Source organism: Salvia hispanica, chromosome 4 (assembly GCF_023119035.1).
Source record: "Salvia hispanica cultivar TCC Black 2014 chromosome 4, UniMelb_Shisp_WGS_1.0, whole genome shotgun sequence".
NCBI classification, from domain to species: Eukaryota; Viridiplantae; Streptophyta; class Magnoliopsida; order Lamiales; family Lamiaceae; genus Salvia; species Salvia hispanica.
Genome location: NC_062968.1, coordinates 31,011,367 through 31,029,361, shown reverse-complemented (window position 1 = coordinate 31,029,361; position 17,995 = coordinate 31,011,367). Strand labels below are relative to the sequence as shown.

The window sequence follows — 17,995 nt, the reverse complement described above, 5'->3', positions numbered from 1 at the left end:
CCATTGAGAAACGGGTAGAGATGAACGATAACCCCATGAGCCGGAGCAGTTGTTGAATGCTTCAGAAACTCCGCAACCATCCTACAATAGTGTTAAAAAAATCATCCAGATGGATACAGCTTAAATTCTCATACACGCCTATTCTTCAACCTGTTTCCTCATTTATGCTGTGCTTTTTCATTTCATAAAAAAATTAATAAGACTCTATTGTTGTCTAGAAAGTGGAGTTGATTATGTATTCATTATAAACAAATAATGTTATCCTATTCAATCCGATGTGTTCATTTATCATGTCGGATATCTCGTTCTAGAAGTTGGATTCATTGAGTGAAAATGATGCATGATTGGTTTAAAAGTTTTAAGTGTCGCATCTCCTTTTAATATTGACATATACTTTGTTTTCAGCTTATGAGAAGTTTCACATCTACAAAGAATATCGTAGCATAAAAAATATAAATAAATAAGAGTCATCTCATCTTCAATCTCAAGGTTGACATCTTTTGAGTTTAATGCATAATAACAAAATCAATATTTGATGCACCAAAGTTGACATCTTAAGTTTTTAATGCATCACAAAGTCAATATTCGATGCTCCAAAAATGACATCATTTGAGTTTTAATGCATCACAAAATCAATATTTGATGCTCCAAAGCACAGAAGAGTGCACATCATCAACAGCATATTTTAGCTCAGGTGACATGTTCTCCACCTCACCATAAGCCTTCAACTTGGCCCTTAGCAGAAAAAGCAGACTATTGTGCCGCAAGTGCTTCTTCAGCAGCACCCGGCTGTAAGCGTATAACCCCAACCAGATTACATCCTTCCTCCCCACATTATATCTCGGGCGAAAACCAGCACCTTTGAAAGAATACATCCTCCTCCTGATTAGCCTGTTCATGTACCTGGAGTGGAAACACATGAAGCCTAGTAGTATAAAGGATATAAACTGAAAAAGATTATGGCATTACATACATACCTCAGAGATGTCTCTATAGCTTTGAGAAGGAATTTGGGGTGGAATTTTGGTATAATTGACAAGTTGGAGAGGTGGCAAATGAATTTCATGGCACAAAGCAGAAAAGCTTGATAGATGTTGAGTCTAACCACCCCTGGAGAATTGATGTTGGAATCATAGAATATAGGGTGGCATTTAGGCCTAAGATAATTTCTCAGCTTTGACTTCAAGCTGTTTCCCACTTTGCCTTGACGCGATACTGTTAGAGTTGAACGCATATGATGATTCAAGTATCTGTAGAACATACAGGAGTCGTGTAAATAAATTTACCAGACAATGTTATTGCAACAAAATAAGCCGAGAGATGGAAAAATAGACAAACCTTGTATAGTCAGCTTGAATTTCTAATGTGGAGCAGTTGACAAGGAGGCCACTCCAAAAAAGAAATGAGATATTATCTTTGCCAGTATACACCCTATTTGACAGGGGGCCGTGTTGATTTTCCATGATGAAGTTTAGACCATACTTCTCCTTATTCATGCAGCAATTATAATCACGAACTCCTCTTTCCATTCTGGTGAAGAACATAGACGCCTGCTTCTTTGAAGGTGATATGAAAAGAAAATCATCAATGAATCTAAGCAGGAGAGATTTACAACCAGGTGCAGCAGCAGCTATTTCAGTATTGTGGTTATCGCCTGAGACTGAAGTATCATCACAAGAATATTGTTTTACCAACAAGATCCTACTAGCTTTCTCGAGAAATGGAAAAATTACATTCCTTTCCATGTGTTCATAATAAAATGAACATAGTAAAGCCGACAGAACACTTCCTTGAGGTATACCAACTTGCTGAAGATAAAACTTGTTCCTAAACTGCACCATGTTTCGCGTAATGTGCTCCTTCAAAAGTGAAAGAATTTCCTCCTTCCTAATTTTCATGTTTGCATCCTGAAACGAGAAAGAAGAGTGTGAATGAATTGGAATCACTCTTAGCACAAAATACTCCACAACACTGTTTGACACTAGGCAGACTCAATTTATGCAATTTCGGCTCCCTGAATTCGGCATCGGCTAAATTAATATAGCTCATCACAGAAGTAACTTATAGATATAATGAGGAATCTTTGGAGGTTTTACAACCGACTCTTACAGACCCTTCTCCTATATCCACAAGCACTCATCTGTTATTTCATGGACCAATCATTTTATTAGATCAAAGCTGACTGCACATAGATATATGAAAACTAGAGGATAGTGATCTGATAGCTGGTTTTGTCACCCCAAAGACTCAGGCATATATTGTGCATGAAATGGGTAAAAAACAGAAACACAATTGAAAGAAAAATGTGAAAGTAGATTTCGCTAGACTTGCTAGTCTCCATCTTATTTAATACTCCCTGTCCCCTAAAAATAGAAACTCTTTCATTTTTAGTCCATCCCCTAAAATTAGAAACTTTCTATTTAAAGAACTTTCTCTCTAATGAGGTGGGACCCATTTTCCACTAACACACTTTTCTTTCGATATCTCTCTTACTTTCCCAATTTCGCATTAAAACCCATGTAGTTTCAAAAGTTTCTATCTTTACGGGACGGAGGGAGTAAGACAAGTTCTTTTGAAAAGTACCTTCTTAAGAACAATACTATCCAATGACTGGCAATGAATTCTTGATCTCATTCTTGTAGATGCAGTGCGAATATCTTGATGTGCTAACATCACACGAGGCTCAATCTTCAAATACTTACCAGTGCAAACCACATGAGTGAACTTTTCCAGATAATATTCATCATCACATATGGCATCCTTCATCACACTGAGCAATTTTTCATGATTAACTGAGTCAAAAGCTTTTGACACATCTGAAACCACCATGAATACATTAGGAAGGCTAAGTGACCCGTTTTTCAGATGGAACAAGAAAGGCACAAGCTTTTTATAGGCATCATTATAGTTAAAAACTGATGAACCCAGATTTTCTGGTTCCTTTGCCCGTAAACCTGTTAAAACTACATGCACATCATGAAGCACACTGTTAACAGACTTGAAAAATCGATGAGCTCTGCGTTTGCTAGATACTTTTCTCCAAGATGTATGATTGGACTGAATTCTAGAAGGTGTGTCTACGGGAAATCTTGATGGTGCTCGAAGATTAGTCAAAATTCGGAATCCCTTACCCTTGGGAAGTAGTCTTGACCTAGAGAAACCAAAAGATCTCTTCCATAATATGTTTCTAGCAGACTTATAATCTAGTAGGTGATACCGATCATCAATCATGCACTCATTTTCTCTCATCAGTTTCTCCCAAGTAGATTTTTGATAATATAGTACCTCCTGCTTCTCATGCTCACTTTCTGTAACATAAAAGTTGGCTTGGACCAGTGGTGATACTATATGCGTAAAAAACCAAAGCATCCAGCATTCAAGGATCGCATGTCTGGAAATATCTGTGATACCAAGAGCGGTAAACTCATTGTGCTTATTTGAAAAGATGGGAAACTTCGATATTTTTAATTTGTAAATACATTCCTTCAATGAGAACTTCTCAAATCTTCGTAGCCGAATGAACTTTGAGATGTTTCTTCTCAGGCATCTCCAGTTAGATCGCTCTCCCAGTAATGGTGGAGGGACTATTCTCCTACAAATTGCCCAAATGAATGATACTACCTGAGTCTTGAGACAACACATAATCGGTCCAGCTTGAGCAGCATTGATTTCTTGAATCATAGTCCTATTTTTGGCCATAGCAACCTGAAACAATTTTACATCACTTTGTAAATCATCTAGTATGCTCATAGTTAAGTGTTTCTCAGAGTCATCCCAAATCTAAAGCTTAAAGGCATAAGATCATCCGCCACATACTTAATTCCAGTCATCCAGTGTGTGGGAAAAGTGCAGGAAACAGAAACAGGAACCACGAGATTTCCAAGTAACAAAGTTGCAAGGCAATCTTAATGAAAGATATGGGAAACAAAGGAGATATATGGATAATAGTAGGAATCTGGAAATCCTTTCTTTGGAATTGAGACAGATTCAATAAAATATGAATATGTCTAAGAGTTGAAATATATACAGTACATTTGTTATTCAACTCAAACATTAGAGGATACAAGAGGCACAAAATTCAAATCACCCAAGGACAGTGAGTCAAAAATGTGTCATACTATACTTGGTACATGTTCATTGCAAGACATATTAAGCATGTTGCTATGATATACAAACCTCAAGCCCAGTGCCAGCTCCCCTACTAGCATCTTGGTATGAGGATCCTACAGAACAGTGTTTCTCCAACAGCCTCGCTTGTCTACATTTTCGACTCTCGCGTATAAGATTTTTTAGCAGCACCTTAAGGGAGTGATACCTAGAGAAAAAGGACGAACTCCTGTTAAGCGAATATGATGCAGGACAGGGGTGTATTTCTAACAAGTATTGATTAACATAGCAAAATTCCAAAAGCATCCATGTGAAATATGTGCAAGCCTGGGTCATGTATTCTCTGTTATGTGATCTCATGAAACATTTCAGTAATGGATTATATTATATCATATTCTTGCCGCTCTAGAATGAAGTTCTAAATGCACAACACACGCTGTCCCCAATATTAGTAATAGATCTGAAGAATGAATCAGTCAGATTCCAGAGTAAATAACAGCAAATTCATATATTACATGAATGAAAGTAGTTGCTTACAAACATGTGGAATTGATGGAACAATCATTTTTGGTGTGACAGCATGGCATGCTCCCAGAAATTTTGTCAGGACCAAATGCTTCAAAGATATTATTGAACAAAATGGAAGCTCCAGAATCATTAGGCTTTAGAGTATGCAAAATGTCTTCTAAATGTTAAGGCTGAACATCCAAGATATATAGAAAGGAAAAGTTCAAGATCAATAATGAAAAGCTTCCTTTTGGTATGCATATTAGAGTTGGAAGGCAGTGGATGCATTCAAAGACAAGCACAGCTATTAAGCTAATCAAGCAATAAACTAAACACAAATTGCGGAAAACCCAAATACCATTAACTTCACCAGAAAGTAAAGACTATTAAAAGTACTGTGGCAATCACTGAATAGCATATGGTATTAGATGATGATATATAGTGGCCATCTGAACTAGAAGCACAATAGTAAACAGATATGAGCACATTCTCAGGAGGATACGCTTCCTTGGAAACATTGATGAACAATTCTCTATCCTATAGAATATGTTCCTTCTATCAATCTCAGCATTTCCCTTCATCCTTGGTTGAGTTTGGAAAACCAGATGACAAAAGAAATGGGTCATGTTCTGCAAAAACAAAACCAAAAGTAAATAAGACATAAATAACCTGCATAATGATGTAAATTCAACAAGTAGTTCGGTATCACAATATGTTAAGAAAATGGACTCATCCGGGGCCAAATGAATTATTACTGTTGCCTGAACATGATTACATATACCATACATCATGGATTAGGACAAATATCTGTAATTTGACTCCATTAATCTACTAATAAACCAATGAAATTCTCTTGCTCCACACCAATCTATAAAAGAAAATTCATTTGGGGTTAACATTATAAGAACTAGAGATAATGACATACAAGCTCTAACAAAAATAACCATACATACACCCATATCATTTTGCCTTAAACTTGAGATGAGGGATAAGTTATCACTGGCGCTACTACTTCCTCTAGATGTTAACAGAGAAGGTGTTTCCGAAACAGCCAACTGTTTACGCTTTCTTTTACGCTGCCAGCGATACTCCCGTCCACGCTTGCGAGACTTAACAGTGTTTTGGTTACAGTTCCCTTCACTTTGAATGTGAGGAAGTTCTTCAGAAACACAAGTAGACCCTGCATGCATAATGTCATTTCCACTTGATCTTGAGATGAGGGCTAAGTCATCACTGGTACTACTATTTCCTGTTGATGGTAACAAAGAAGGCATTCCAGAAACAGCCAAATGCCTACGCTTTCTTTTACGCTGCCAGCTATGCTCCCGCATACGCTTCCGAGGCTTGACAATATTTTGCTTAGAGCTTCGTTCAATTTGTAGATGAGGAAGTTCTTCAGAAACATAACTAGACCCTGCAGGCATAATGCTTCTTCAGGAGGCTTTTTCTCTTTTTCCTCAAAAAGATTATCCCAGTAGTTATACAAATCCGAGTCCTATAATTACCATTGCTTGCGGCAAAACTAGTAGAGTTTGAATAAGGCTCAGAACCCAAAGTGCATGGCTGTAGCTGTTTCCTTGGTCCCTCAGCCCTTTGCCTCTTAATCTTGTATTCTGATCGAAGATGAAGGGGAAAAGAATTATCAAAATCATGAAACAATTTTTTACTAAAGTTAAGTGAGAAGTCCGGTGACTCAATAAAATAGCGAGAGAGTACACAGGTAAAAGAAAGCATTAATTAATCAGGGACTACCAGTTAGCACTAGCAGAGTAGCAAATCCATAGTAATTGTCTGGATATATATGGGTTTAAATCCTTATATTTAGAAACAACCCTAGATATATTCCGTGACATGCCATAGATACTGCCCAACAACTATTCTCGACAATAGGCAAAAACACTACTTAAACTGAAGCATGAGTAGCCACCTAAAATGAAGAAAAGGTCCTCAAAGGATATTTATTCAATTTGATCACTAAGAAGAAAGCCAGGTGGCTTGGAAATCAGATCTGGACATCACGACATCTGAGCTTAAACCTCCATTCGATCATATCTAGCATTAGTAGCATATAATGTACACCTTCAACATGTGATGTTGCTAATATCCGTGGAGGCGTGGACCGTCCGCACAATAAATGTCACCTGTATGTGCTGGTGGATGATGCTGAGCTCCAAACTTAGGCATGTTTCTTGAGAACTTGGAGCACAAATTGCCAACGGGACAACCAGAAATCTGATGGTGCTTATTCCGAGGGAGAGGAAGAAATATATAAGTATTCTTCAACAGATACGTCATCAGAGCATCACCAACCTAAAATTTGTCATTAGCACACCAATCAAATCCAATGTGCAAATAATCCTAGAAAAGATAATATTAGTTTCAGCCATCTCATTCACTTACCCTCTTCAAGAGAAGGGCCCACTTTGAGGATGTCAGTTCATCAACCGCAGGACAAGACTGGCTTTCCTGCCACAGACAATAATACCCCATAACAAACAATTCAATAACTTTCAAATTCTTAAGAAAGATAAGCAATTGAGTTGTGTGATAGATGAAGAGCTCAGCGTAAATCAACTTACAATTTGCCAAGTGAAACCTCATCACCAATTAGCTTAAAGTGAAACACACTTACTTTATCATAACTGAAGCATATAAGATTTGAGGAAGATGGTTGTTCATGCAGTATCATTTCAATCGTTCTTCTCACAATCTGAAACCATTGAAAGTAGTATTACATCCACCTCACATACATGCCAAAGTTCTTAAAATGGAAATACAGTACACAATCTTCAAAATAATCTTCACTTACATGTCAAAGTTGTTAAAACAAAATTACAGCACTGAATCTTCAAACTAATCTTCACATACATGTCAAAGTTCTTAAAATGAAATTACAGTACTGAGTCTTCAAAACAATCTTCACATGATACATGTCAAAGTTCTTAAACTGAAATTACAGTACTGAATTTTCAAAATAATCCTCAACAATGTGGGTGCATATGAACTTGTTGACTAATACGTCAGATTTCCAGGAATTTCTCATAAACCGCCGTTCAAAAAAAGGGGGGAATTTTCCCGCCAAAACTAGTCGAACTTTTTTCCGGCAAAATCAACGAAACTTAAACACGCAGAGATAGTAGATCGGAATTCCGAGTTACCTGAAGTTGCGATAGGCGGCAGTGATGGTCGAAGACGGGAAGGGGAGGGGCATCGTCGGAGACAACCACGAAGGTTTCGGTTAGGAGCTTGCGGTAGTCCAGCGAATCTCGAGATCTAACGAGGAAGGACATGGCTTTGTCGCGGCTGCAGCAGTAGAGGCAGCGGCAGCGCTTGGAGCGGCAGGCGGGCAGCGGAGGAGGGATCAGAGCCAGGATTGTGTCAGCGAGAGTCCGAGCACGGTTTCCAAACAGTCTCCACAGAATTTCCGGAACTCTTTTTCTCTTCCTAGGCGCCATTGGTGGATTTGCAAGTCCGGCCATCGGAGAATTTCGATTTGTGCATGCGAAGGAGAAGGGAATCCGTTCGCATGCCCAATTCAAAATAAACGTTGCCCAATTCAAAATAAACGTTGCCCAATTCAAAATAAACGTTTCTTATTTTTAGTCTAAAGTCTAAACAAAGAGTGATTAACTACTGCTACTACTACATTAAAACATGATTTAAGATTTATGATGTTAATAAATTAAAATTTCTTGGAAAATGTCAACTCATTCATTATTTTAATTGAAATACTATAGTATAATTTCCTACGAGATTTTATGTACATAAATAAAGCTGCTAAAGACATTAGTTTTGAAAGGTAATAAGATGTCGAAATTTTATTGGGTGGCGAAATGATTTTGTTTATTAGAAACAATGAAAAAATAAGTTACTCCAACGTTACAAATTACAATGATGAAGTTTAGCGTGTGTAGGAAGCTTGGGAGAAAACGACAAATCGTTGCAAATTATGGCTAGGATTTTTTTTATTTATTTGGTAGTTTGAAAATAGTGAGTTTGAATTTTCAACCCTAATTCTGGTGAGTAAATAGTAACGCGATTTAAATATATATCTGTTTGTACGTCAACCTACTAAAATTCACAATATTTGTTGTTTTGGAAGATCAATCATATGGTAAAACCAGCTTTAATGATATTCTAAATCAAAAATAAGTAAGAAAATAATTACAATGATACCTTAAAACGAATCCTATTTTGTATATTTAAATATAAATACTCATTTAAGTGTTTACACTATAATAAATTCAAAAACATCAAATTTTGATTTATCGTATTCTATAATTTTAATTAGTTGGATTTTTTAAAAATTTCATTGAGAAATTAATTAAATAAATTTGACTAATGAATGAATTACTTGATTCAATTTATAAATTTTTTCACATAATTAAATCATCTCATTTACTTAATATACCATGAAATTTAATTAAATAATAGTTAAACTAATTATTAATTAAAAAGTACATAATCCAAAAATCATAAAAATAATGATTACAAGTATATTAAATACTAGTAAAACATAAGACAAATTGTTCGATTACAACAACAACATTGTATGTTTGTGTAATTGTATTCTTTCAATGTACTTTGGTTTAGGTTTGAATGTTCATAGTATGTCTAATGCATTTTAATTTCCAAGTTGTATATTTTTTTTTATTCAATGAATAATATATATTAATACACATCTTATTATATTTTCTAGTTTAATGCAAATTATTGACAAAATGTAGTATAATTGAACAAGTATAAAAATAAGTGAATAAAAGTATTATTTTGAATTTGGTTGTAGTAAAATCAATATTTATAATGTCATTTATGCTAAAATAAGTTTGAGTTTGAGAAAAATTGTTGTAGATGCTCTAAAAATCATTGTTTAAGATTGGTAAGGAATAAGAATACACATTCATAGGACTCGGATTGGATTATTCATTGGTTCCAGCATTTGGACATTACTTTCGACAAAAGGTGGCTTTATCTCCCTATCAAGAGTTCACTCAAAATCTTCAATATTGGTATCAAGTAGACATTGGGAAACAAAAACCAATGCCTCTCATCTGAGTTCCGTTGACAGATAAAATGAAATTTTCACATCTTCATGTGTGAGCTCTCTCTTGCCCCTACTCACGGACTGGGGTGCATTGCCACAATCTAGGACGACACAGGGACTTGCTCGTCAACTTTTGTGCGCTTTGGAGGCGGTGAGCTGGGCACGCCTATGGGTGCTTTTTGCTTCTCGCCTGCCATCTGAGAAGTTTGTCCTGGTGCTTTGGATGTACTAGCTTCTACTGCCGAACTATCTGTGGCAAGGGAATTTTGCGCGTCTCTCAACTCCTTCAGAGCATTCTCACTGCTTGATGACGCCCCCTTGAGCAAGTCTGTGCCTGACTTGCACTGCTTCTCAAACATCAACTGAAGATATTTCCCTTGTTCTTCAATCCGAAGCTGTAAATTTCTCTGAATCTGTACAATAGAGATGATGAATCAGATTATGTGAGAAGCCTGGCGTATTGACTAACATATCCTGGGAGCCGAATTTAAAAAGGAAAGTTACAATTTTGAGAGATGCAATAATGCTAAGGGCTACAGGAACATGTAGTTAAGTAAAACCAATATGAGCAAAGTTACAATTTCTTGTGCAACATGTTTTTAACTATTCTATTATCTCCATAGTAATATCAATATTATGTTCCCAGCTTGAGAAATGCCCATTGTTTACACATACATCAGAATTCAGAACAGTAAACCACCAGATCAATTTGTTGATTGAGTTCATTGGAATCAGAAGATACTCCATGCATCTCAAGTTTCCATGACATACATGACTGGCTAACAAAACCAATTTAGTAGATCTTTGATGTTGAGAAGACCTATGCAAAGAAAGAAATCCATACCTCAAGTTGTTCGTGGAGTTGCTTTTGGACTTCCATCTGCAATCGCAGTGCTTCAGTGATTTCAATACCCCTGTTTTTAAAGCCAAAAATGCATTATAATCAGCAACAGAAACATATGGCATAGAAAGCTGCTAAAAGCCAGACATAAAATATCAACCTCAGCATTTTCAAGCATTTAGTCTTTTACACAATTTGAAGACTACTAGTTAAATACCAAAAACATTAGGCAGAGAACCTGGGTATGGTTATACAATAAAGTAGCAGAAACAATGACATAGAAAGCTATTTGAAAGCTTTTATAGCACCTTATCTTATGATCAGTAACCGACTGCCGTACTTTGTCAAATTTAGGTATAAACTTAATTTTATCAGTGCACCAACTTCACTTCACCAGAGCATCCAGACAAGATGGAGTTATAAACTTAATTACACACACTACAATTGAACTCCAGAAAGTACATGATACAAGCATGATTTCAACTCACGTTTTTAAGTCCAGGGATGACAAATCTTCGACGTAGGCAGTTTTCCTATCTGAAGCCTCTGCAATAAAAAAAGCCACGGTATTTTCTTAGGCCATGGTAAACTTATAGAAAAACTCATAAGACAAAACATATGGAGAAATTAGTAGAATCTATTTTTGGAGGTAAAGGTTAATGCAAGTAAGGCAAACTTTACAGCCTAAAGCAATTAGAGTACGAGGCTCTTTTGTTTATTTAGATAGTAGTATAATTTTGTTTCAAGAAGGAAGAGAACCATTGCTGATACTGAAAATTTTGATCATGGCAGTAGAGATAAATAACTACCAGGGAGAAACATAAGTTGAGGAACAGATAAAGCGAAGTGTGTGTACAATACGAAACAGAAAATGGTTTCAATTGCATATGGCATCTGGGATATAAAACTTTAAGGTGGTAGAAAACATCCACTTATTTTCTTCTACAGTGAAGCAACGGAAATATTCTAATACATATGCTACAGAACAATTGATAGAAGAGCCTAATAATTTGATTGCCAAGAACAATGGGATATATGCTCCCACATGGCCACATCTATGGAACCACAGCAAAGAATGACCAATGGAAGAAAATTGGACACTCTTCATTTCTTGAAAACTAGCTTCGACATCAATAATTTTAGTGTTAATAAAAGGAAAGATTGAAAAAACATGGAAATCGTGGTATATATAACAAATAGGGGGAATATTATGCACACCTTCTGTTGTCTCTGGTTTGTATCTAGCTGTTCGGTACTTCTGCAATTCAGGAACCAGATTAAAGAAGAGTGAGAAGCCACTCAGTATGCAGCTTTTAAGAAAGGCCATTACTGTTTACTACAGAGAAATACATACCTGTAGATGGCTTTTAACATGATAGATGGTCAAACCTTCAACTTTCATTAGTTTGAGAACACCCTTGGGGGTAGCTCCTGTAACAGTGATATAATGATTTCTGTAAGTGGCAAGAAATTGCTTTTATATCAGACTAGTTTGAAGCACTGAAACAAGAAGGCTAAAGTACTTTCACTGCCACCAAGCTTGTCGACTGCTTCCACAAAGGTCTCATGAAGTTCTGGGGTCCAACGCATTCGCTGCTTTCCTGAAGCAGCATTAGAGGATGATTGAGCGCCACCTGCGCAAATTTCTCCAGGTGTACTGGGGAGTTGTTGGGGTATGTGAGTCTGCTGGTTGGAGATACTAGTGCATTGCTGAGAATGCCGATATGAAGACAATGTCAAAAGGGATTATATATAAACTTTTTTTATCAGCTCTACTGAAAGAGGATTACAGAAACAAGCTGAACAAAAGTAAACTCTACCTTTGGTTCTTGATCTGTAACACTTGCATCAGCAAGAAGCTCACTCCAATCAGCAGTCAAAGCATCATTATCAGTAAGAAGCTGATCAGCCCAATCTTGCCAATCATTGGGTTTACCTAGATCTTCATGAGGAATGGTGATGACACTGCTGTTACTTCCATAGAGCTGACTACTCTGGATTGTTGTACTCATTGGAATATCAAGAAAATCAGGCATTGTATCCGTGCACCAAGAGTCATTATTCTCTTTGTTAAAATGACTTGACGCGGTAGATTGAATAAGTTGAGAATCAACAGACAAAACTGATTTTCCGCTATTTGCTGATTGAGAAACGAAAGGGAGTTGCCTAGCATGCTTTTCTTGTTGCTGTTGGATGCATGAAAAATGGAGATTGGTAGAAAATCCCGATGAAGAAGAAAGTATATGTCCAACAGCCCCGTCGTTGGAAGAGAATGATGAAACAACAGCTGGGGGATGTTGCATGAGTTCCCTCTCTAAAGGAACTGGCTGCGGTTCAGAAAACCTTGGATACGTCTCTTCCAGAGCAGTTGGATGAATAGGAAATGAAGGGGATGGAGATGCTGAGGCCCCAATGCTACTAATTTGCCTTCGGCCTGATCTTTGAATAGGTAAAGCACGTTTTGTTTCCATTGATAACTTGAGTGTTTACAGTCACTCCTATGTAAGTTATTAGCAAGCAGCGCTTTTTCCTTGACAACCTTGTTAAGCTTATACCACAAGAACACCCATCAAGATCATATATACAGAAACATAAATGCATATATGCAATGGTTATACTAATAAAAACACAGAATCTGTGAATCAGGGACAATTTCGATAATCATTATTAACTCTGAATAGGAAACCGGTGTACAGGTCAAGGAAGCAAAGATACATATAGTATAAAGTTTGGAGTTCTTACTTCTTAAACATTACCCAGTATTGATCAACCAATTTCATGGGCAGCACACTAAGTTAATAATTCAAGTATCAACCTATCATCTAATTATTTGTGGCTTATTCTCACAGGATAAAAGTACCAACTGTCTAATAAAGAATAATACCCATAAATCTTAATGCATTTTTGACACCATAATGGCTCGACAGTGAATCAAAAGCTCATTGATGGAAATCCATCTAATAATCATGCATGCAGTTGAACATGAAGAGCTCAAAGATGAGGCTATCTTTCAACTGGGATAAACCAATAAAGTCCATAATCATCTTCCAGAAACTTGGTCCAAAAAGACAATAAATTACAGAAACAAATCATGCACCAGTTCACTCCATTACTCTAACTGAGGCATTTCTAAAACCAAGACAGATTCTAAAGCTCAGTGGCGTAGTGCTTCCAGCAGAGATGCAAAGACCAATTGTTACGGCAACATGTTACTAACAAATCACGCACCCTCTCCATTCGCTCAATAACTTAACCAGCACAATCCAATCACAGAACCATGAGCATCACCACCTTTCATCCAAAAATAATGCCCACGTTTAACACTCAACTGGTCCTAGCACTACCAAATCACAGAAATCAATTCCAAAATCAATTCTAAACAATAATCACCAAAAACTTAATGCTCAAACCATGACAAAAGAAATAAGGCAAAAACGCCGCTTGCAATGAAACAGTGATCAGAAATTCACTAAAAAACGACGTCGGTGGCAGTGGAAACTTTTCACAAAGGACATGAATTAAAGCATATTCAGCCAGAATTGAAACGTTGAGAATCATTGAGGAGCAAAAAAAGATGAAAATATCTTACCTAGAGATTAGAAAAGGGATCGTAACTGACAATGAAACAGCAGTTCCATCTCGAATTATTGCGATGATAAATAAAAAAATCTAAGATACAATCCCGTGATAGCTTAGCAATATAACGTAATACGATACGCGTTTGCGTGGTGACTCCGGCGGGGCTTTGAACGCCACGCGCTACCGTTGGCGGGAGGTTCGGCCTCTGGCGAGTGGCGGAAAGGAATTGTACGGTCAGGAGTGAGCTTTTATTTTGGTGTTTTGTCAGTTTCGTTTCTTTCCATTAAAATTATACAAATTGCAGAAAAATCGTCTTTTGTCAATATTTTTATCCTTCTAGTTTGCGAGATGCGACTTTCCCACACCCACAATAGTTGGTATGGTGAAATTAATATTTCGATCAAATTATATATTTCATCAAAAATTTATTTTAAAATAAATTGTATATACATAATATTATAAAAGATATCGTTAAAAGAATTTGATTTGAAAGATTTAGATTAAATTTTTCATTTTATTGTAAGATAATTATGTAGCTATCTGATAGAAGAGTTAATCATATCCAAAATCCGCATATATTTAATTTGAAAAGCTTGATGGAGTATGTAATAATTACCTTTAAATTATTTAGCATTCATGAATCGTACTCATAGTAGATTTTAACCAAAAATACTTAAAAATCCAATTATGTATACAACATTACGGACAAATCTAATTACAATACAATTTTTTACTTACATTTGTCACAACTCTCCCCAAACTTTCTTTCTTGACAATTATTGCTCTACTTCTATCATTTAAGTTTATGTAATTGTAGTATTAATTGTATGGTAAATATAGGATTTTGCAAAGACCAGAGCTGATTAGGTTAACATTTGTTCGTCTCTTAATACTTGTGAATGATTGAGAAATGAATCAAGAAAAATTTATGCACAAATAAAATTATTAGAAGTGACAAAAATAACGGGCCATCCAATCAAAGCAACGGAACTTCATTAACATAAAGTCACCAACTCACCATAATACAAATATGAAAACATTTAAACCCATTTCAAAAATCTCTTTTCATCTCCTCCAAACTATTGTCAGTCAACACTAGAAAAAAAAACAAGGATTTAACTGAAGCTCACAATCTCTAGACAATGGCATTAGCAGCGCTGGCAATTCTGGGCCACAGATCCGCACATTCCTTTCCTATAGGGCCGGTGATGGCAGAACCTGCAATGAACAAGTGCAGACAGAAAATTATAAATCTGTATGCTTCACAACCAAAACCTGTGTTATTTAAGATAGAGAAGGCATGCGAGTTTTGAAACAACAGTCCATACTCAAACACCTCCACCTACATTCCGAGGTGTGAAGTAGGAGAGAAAAGGATGTTGCAATTGGTACCAACATTCCGAGGTGTAAAGTAGGAGGGAAAAGATGTTATATTTGGGGTTCATTATGCTACAGATAGAAGAGTTATGGGATGCAAATAGTTCATCCTCAGGCACAAATGCCTAAGTTCCAAGGAGTAAAGTAGGAGAGAATAGAAGTCATCATTAACATTTTGTTATGCAACTAATAGAATAGTGACAGGGCGTAAAACAAAAAAACAACCACATTGATTGGCCAGGAGCATATTATGTGTAATGATTCCATCATTCATGATAAACAACATTACATATGGCAACATTGGGCTCTATTGCAGGCGTTGATTGAATGAATGAAGATTTGGGAATTGGATCTAATATTAAGTGCATACCATATAACAGGCACACACATAATAGACACATACATGCTCTCAAACAAAAGGCTAGATGCTTTAAACAGAAAAACTGTTCAAATAGAATGATGTTTAGTCCAAGAAACTTCAATTACTATACCTTTCATTTCACCCTTAGGATTGACAATAACTCCAGCATTATCTGCAAATAGAGAAAACAGGCCATTGGTTGGATATGTCTTTCACTAAAAATTCAACTTAACTAATAAATGGTAAGCAAACAGGTCAATAATCTCAGATGCAAAAACTCAATACAAATAATTTATGTTGCAGTGTTAGCAGACCAACTAAAAGGCTTATAATTTTAAAATCCACTCACTAAAATTTAATTTCAAAGGAAACTGAATTAATCATGCAATTCAAGTGAATATCCAAAAATATCTAAATATCTTTAAATAGTTACCGATATCAAATCAAAGCTATAGATTAGCAGTGAAACACTTAAGCTACGCGAAAGATCATAATTTTACCTCAACAAAAGCAATGAAACGCTATCATTGTATCAACAGAGGCTTGTAAACAAAAAATCAAAGAAAAGTCGAAAAAATCAGGGTGAACTTTAAATTTACCTTCAAAGTACATGAAGACACCGTCCTTTCGGCGCCACGGCTTGCGCTGGCGGACGATGACGGCGGGCATAACCTTCTTACGAAGATCGGGCTTCCCCTTCTTCACAGTCGCCATAACCATGTCGCCGACGCAGGCGGAGGGCAGCCTGTTGAGGCGACCCTTGATCCCCTTCACCGAAATGATGTAGAGGTTCTTGGCGCCGGTGTTGTCGGCGCAATTCACGGTCGCCGCCACCGGCAGACCAAGCGACATCCGGAACTTGTTTCCGGCGGATCCACCACGCCCTGCGACCACAGAATCAAGACATGAACATCATACATTTGGACAATGAGGTATGCAATTTGAATAATTCCGGTAATTGATCGGCCGACCGTACCTCGCTTCGACATTTTTGCAGCTCTCCTCTAGAAAGGAAGTGAGGACTGAGTAGCTGGGGTTTTGTACGTGAAATTACAAGCACGTGTAGTGTGGGCTAGGGTTTCTTGCTGTGGGCTTAGAGAGTTGGGCCTAAATAATAATAGATAAACCTAAAGATCATGTAAAATATAAAGATTTAGTTTAAAATAAATCACACCTCAATAAAAAGAAAAAAATTATCAAAATTAGATAAATATTAATTTTTATGGACTGCCTAAAATAAAATAAATAAAATATTTTTCATGGACGAAGGCGTTAGTAATTATATAGACCAAAATTTGAACTATGTACTCACGAAATTATTTCTTAGAAGGAATGTTCTTTGTTAAAATTCTCAGTTACTCACTAGAATCAAGTCAACCAACAGCGTAATCAAGGGAATAAATGTCATTGTGTTCATCAAACTATTCTTTTAGATTTAATCCCAAATTGCAAATATCACAAGTTTAGTCAAGCAATCCGAACCTCAATTTGTACTTCATTGCAAATTTGCAATGGTTGATTCATTGGGAACCATGTTTAAGCTTAAACCTCATCCTTGCATGAAAAGTAGGGGGTTTAGTAGTACAAGGAAGATGTCTATGAGCGAGATGATTGATCACTATAAATTAATATGTTGGAAATATAAGGTTACGATATTAATGGTTGCATTATGGCCAATAAACAACTTAAATGTGTAAGTTGCACCTGAAAACAAACTTCCTCCATCAGTGGATTATCTAGTGTTACTACATTATGAACGTAATGAGGATTTTAATGTCATGTACATTAACATCACATTAGATATTTTCTCCAAGTATTTATTGAATTGTCGTCACAAGCAACATATCGCTCCATACAACTAGCTACTCCACACATATAGCAACATTAATATTGACTAGGTGATATTCGACTATGTGAAATGGTTTCCATAATATCAAGCGACTAAACCATCACATTATGCACATAGATAATCACCTGCAACATAATATACGCAAACTCTATTATTTATTCATTTATTTTAACCCTCAACATAAATGATAAGTACTACGTATTAATAATTCTAAAAAAGAATATAAATAAATGTTCATAAATTGTTTATACATATTGCACAAAATTGTAAACAGAACTAGATTGATTTTATTTAAACAAGTTCTATCATTTTGTTTACTAAATTACTCAT

At 36.2% G+C, this 17,995-nt stretch overlaps 3 protein-coding genes across 4 annotated transcripts; all 3 read right to left on the bottom strand.

The window, feature by feature from the left end:
- Window positions 1-477: 477 nt before the first annotated feature.
- On the bottom strand, window positions 478-8,235 carry LOC125218670 (telomerase reverse transcriptase-like). 2 transcript variants are annotated; one of them, XM_048120387.1, is made up of 14 exons: window positions 7,773-8,235; window positions 7,247-7,324; window positions 7,015-7,080; window positions 6,756-6,924; window positions 6,120-6,227; window positions 5,912-6,028; window positions 5,568-5,794; window positions 5,117-5,243; window positions 4,645-4,789; window positions 4,177-4,315; window positions 2,584-3,705; window positions 1,339-1,907; window positions 978-1,250; window positions 478-903 (listed from the first exon to the last, which is right to left on the bottom strand). In XM_048120387.1, the coding sequence occupies exons 1-14, from the start codon at window positions 8,091-8,093 to the stop codon at window positions 633-635; spliced, it is 3,732 nt and encodes a 1,243-aa protein (XP_047976344.1). In that variant the 5' UTR covers window positions 8,094-8,235; the 3' UTR covers window positions 478-632. The 2 variants fall into 2 exon arrangements, with proteins under 2 accessions (XP_047976344.1, XP_047976343.1); XM_048120386.1 differs by having other exon boundaries at window positions 5,568-6,028.
- Window positions 8,236-9,466: 1,231 nt separating this feature from the next.
- On the bottom strand, window positions 9,467-14,338 carry LOC125223229 (protein PHOSPHATE STARVATION RESPONSE 1). The gene is made up of 8 exons (XM_048126267.1): window positions 14,089-14,338; window positions 12,320-13,047; window positions 12,023-12,209; window positions 11,854-11,930; window positions 11,718-11,757; window positions 10,988-11,045; window positions 10,503-10,572; window positions 9,467-10,071 (listed from the first exon to the last, which is right to left on the bottom strand). The coding sequence occupies exons 2-8, from the start codon at window positions 12,968-12,970 to the stop codon at window positions 9,760-9,762; spliced, it is 1,395 nt and encodes a 464-aa protein (XP_047982224.1). The 5' UTR covers window positions 12,971-13,047; window positions 14,089-14,338; the 3' UTR covers window positions 9,467-9,759.
- Window positions 14,339-15,054: 716 nt separating this feature from the next.
- LOC125221603 (60S ribosomal protein L23) lies at window positions 15,055-16,917 on the bottom strand. Its single transcript, XM_048123756.1, has 4 exons — window positions 16,793-16,917; window positions 16,416-16,700; window positions 15,947-15,988; window positions 15,055-15,296 (listed from the first exon to the last, which is right to left on the bottom strand). Exons 1-4 carry the CDS (start codon window positions 16,803-16,805, stop codon window positions 15,214-15,216), a joined length of 423 nt encoding a protein of 140 aa, XP_047979713.1. The 5' UTR covers window positions 16,806-16,917; the 3' UTR covers window positions 15,055-15,213.
- Between the last annotated feature and the right edge of the window lie 1,078 nt (window positions 16,918-17,995).

Excerpts from the sequence above, each read along its gene's own strand:
- LOC125223229 (XM_048126267.1), bottom strand. The coding sequence starts at position 12,970 with ATGGAAACAAAACGTGCTTTACCTATTCAAAGATCAGGCCGAAGGCAA. Across the intron at positions 11,931-12,022 it reads CAAGCTTGGTGGCAGTGAAA|GAGCTACCCCCAAGGGTGTT; the intron begins GTACTTTAGCCT and ends TCACTGTTACAG. Across the intron at positions 10,072-10,502 it reads AACTCCACGAACAACTTGAG|ATTCAGAGAAATTTACAGCT; the intron begins GTATGGATTTCT and ends TCTATTGTACAG.
- LOC125221603 (XM_048123756.1), bottom strand. Across the intron at positions 15,989-16,415 it reads TGTCTTCATGTACTTTGAAG|ATAATGCTGGAGTTATTGTC; the intron begins GTAAATTTAAAG and ends CTCTATTTGCAG. Across the intron at positions 15,297-15,946 it reads TCCTAAGGGTGAAATGAAAG|GTTCTGCCATCACCGGCCCT; the intron begins GTATAGTAATTG and ends TGTTCATTGCAG.
- LOC125218670 (XM_048120386.1), bottom strand. The coding sequence starts at position 8,093 with ATGGCCGGACTTGCAAATCCACCAATGGCGCCTAGGAAGAGAAAAAGA. Across the intron at positions 6,029-6,119 it reads TAGTTTTGCCGCAAGCAATG|GGTCTAGTTATGTTTCTGAA; the intron begins GTAATTATAGGA and ends TTATGCCTGCAG. Across the intron at positions 1,251-1,338 it reads ATTCAAGCTGACTATACAAG|ATACTTGAATCATCATATGC; the intron begins GTTTGTCTATTT and ends TATGTTCTACAG.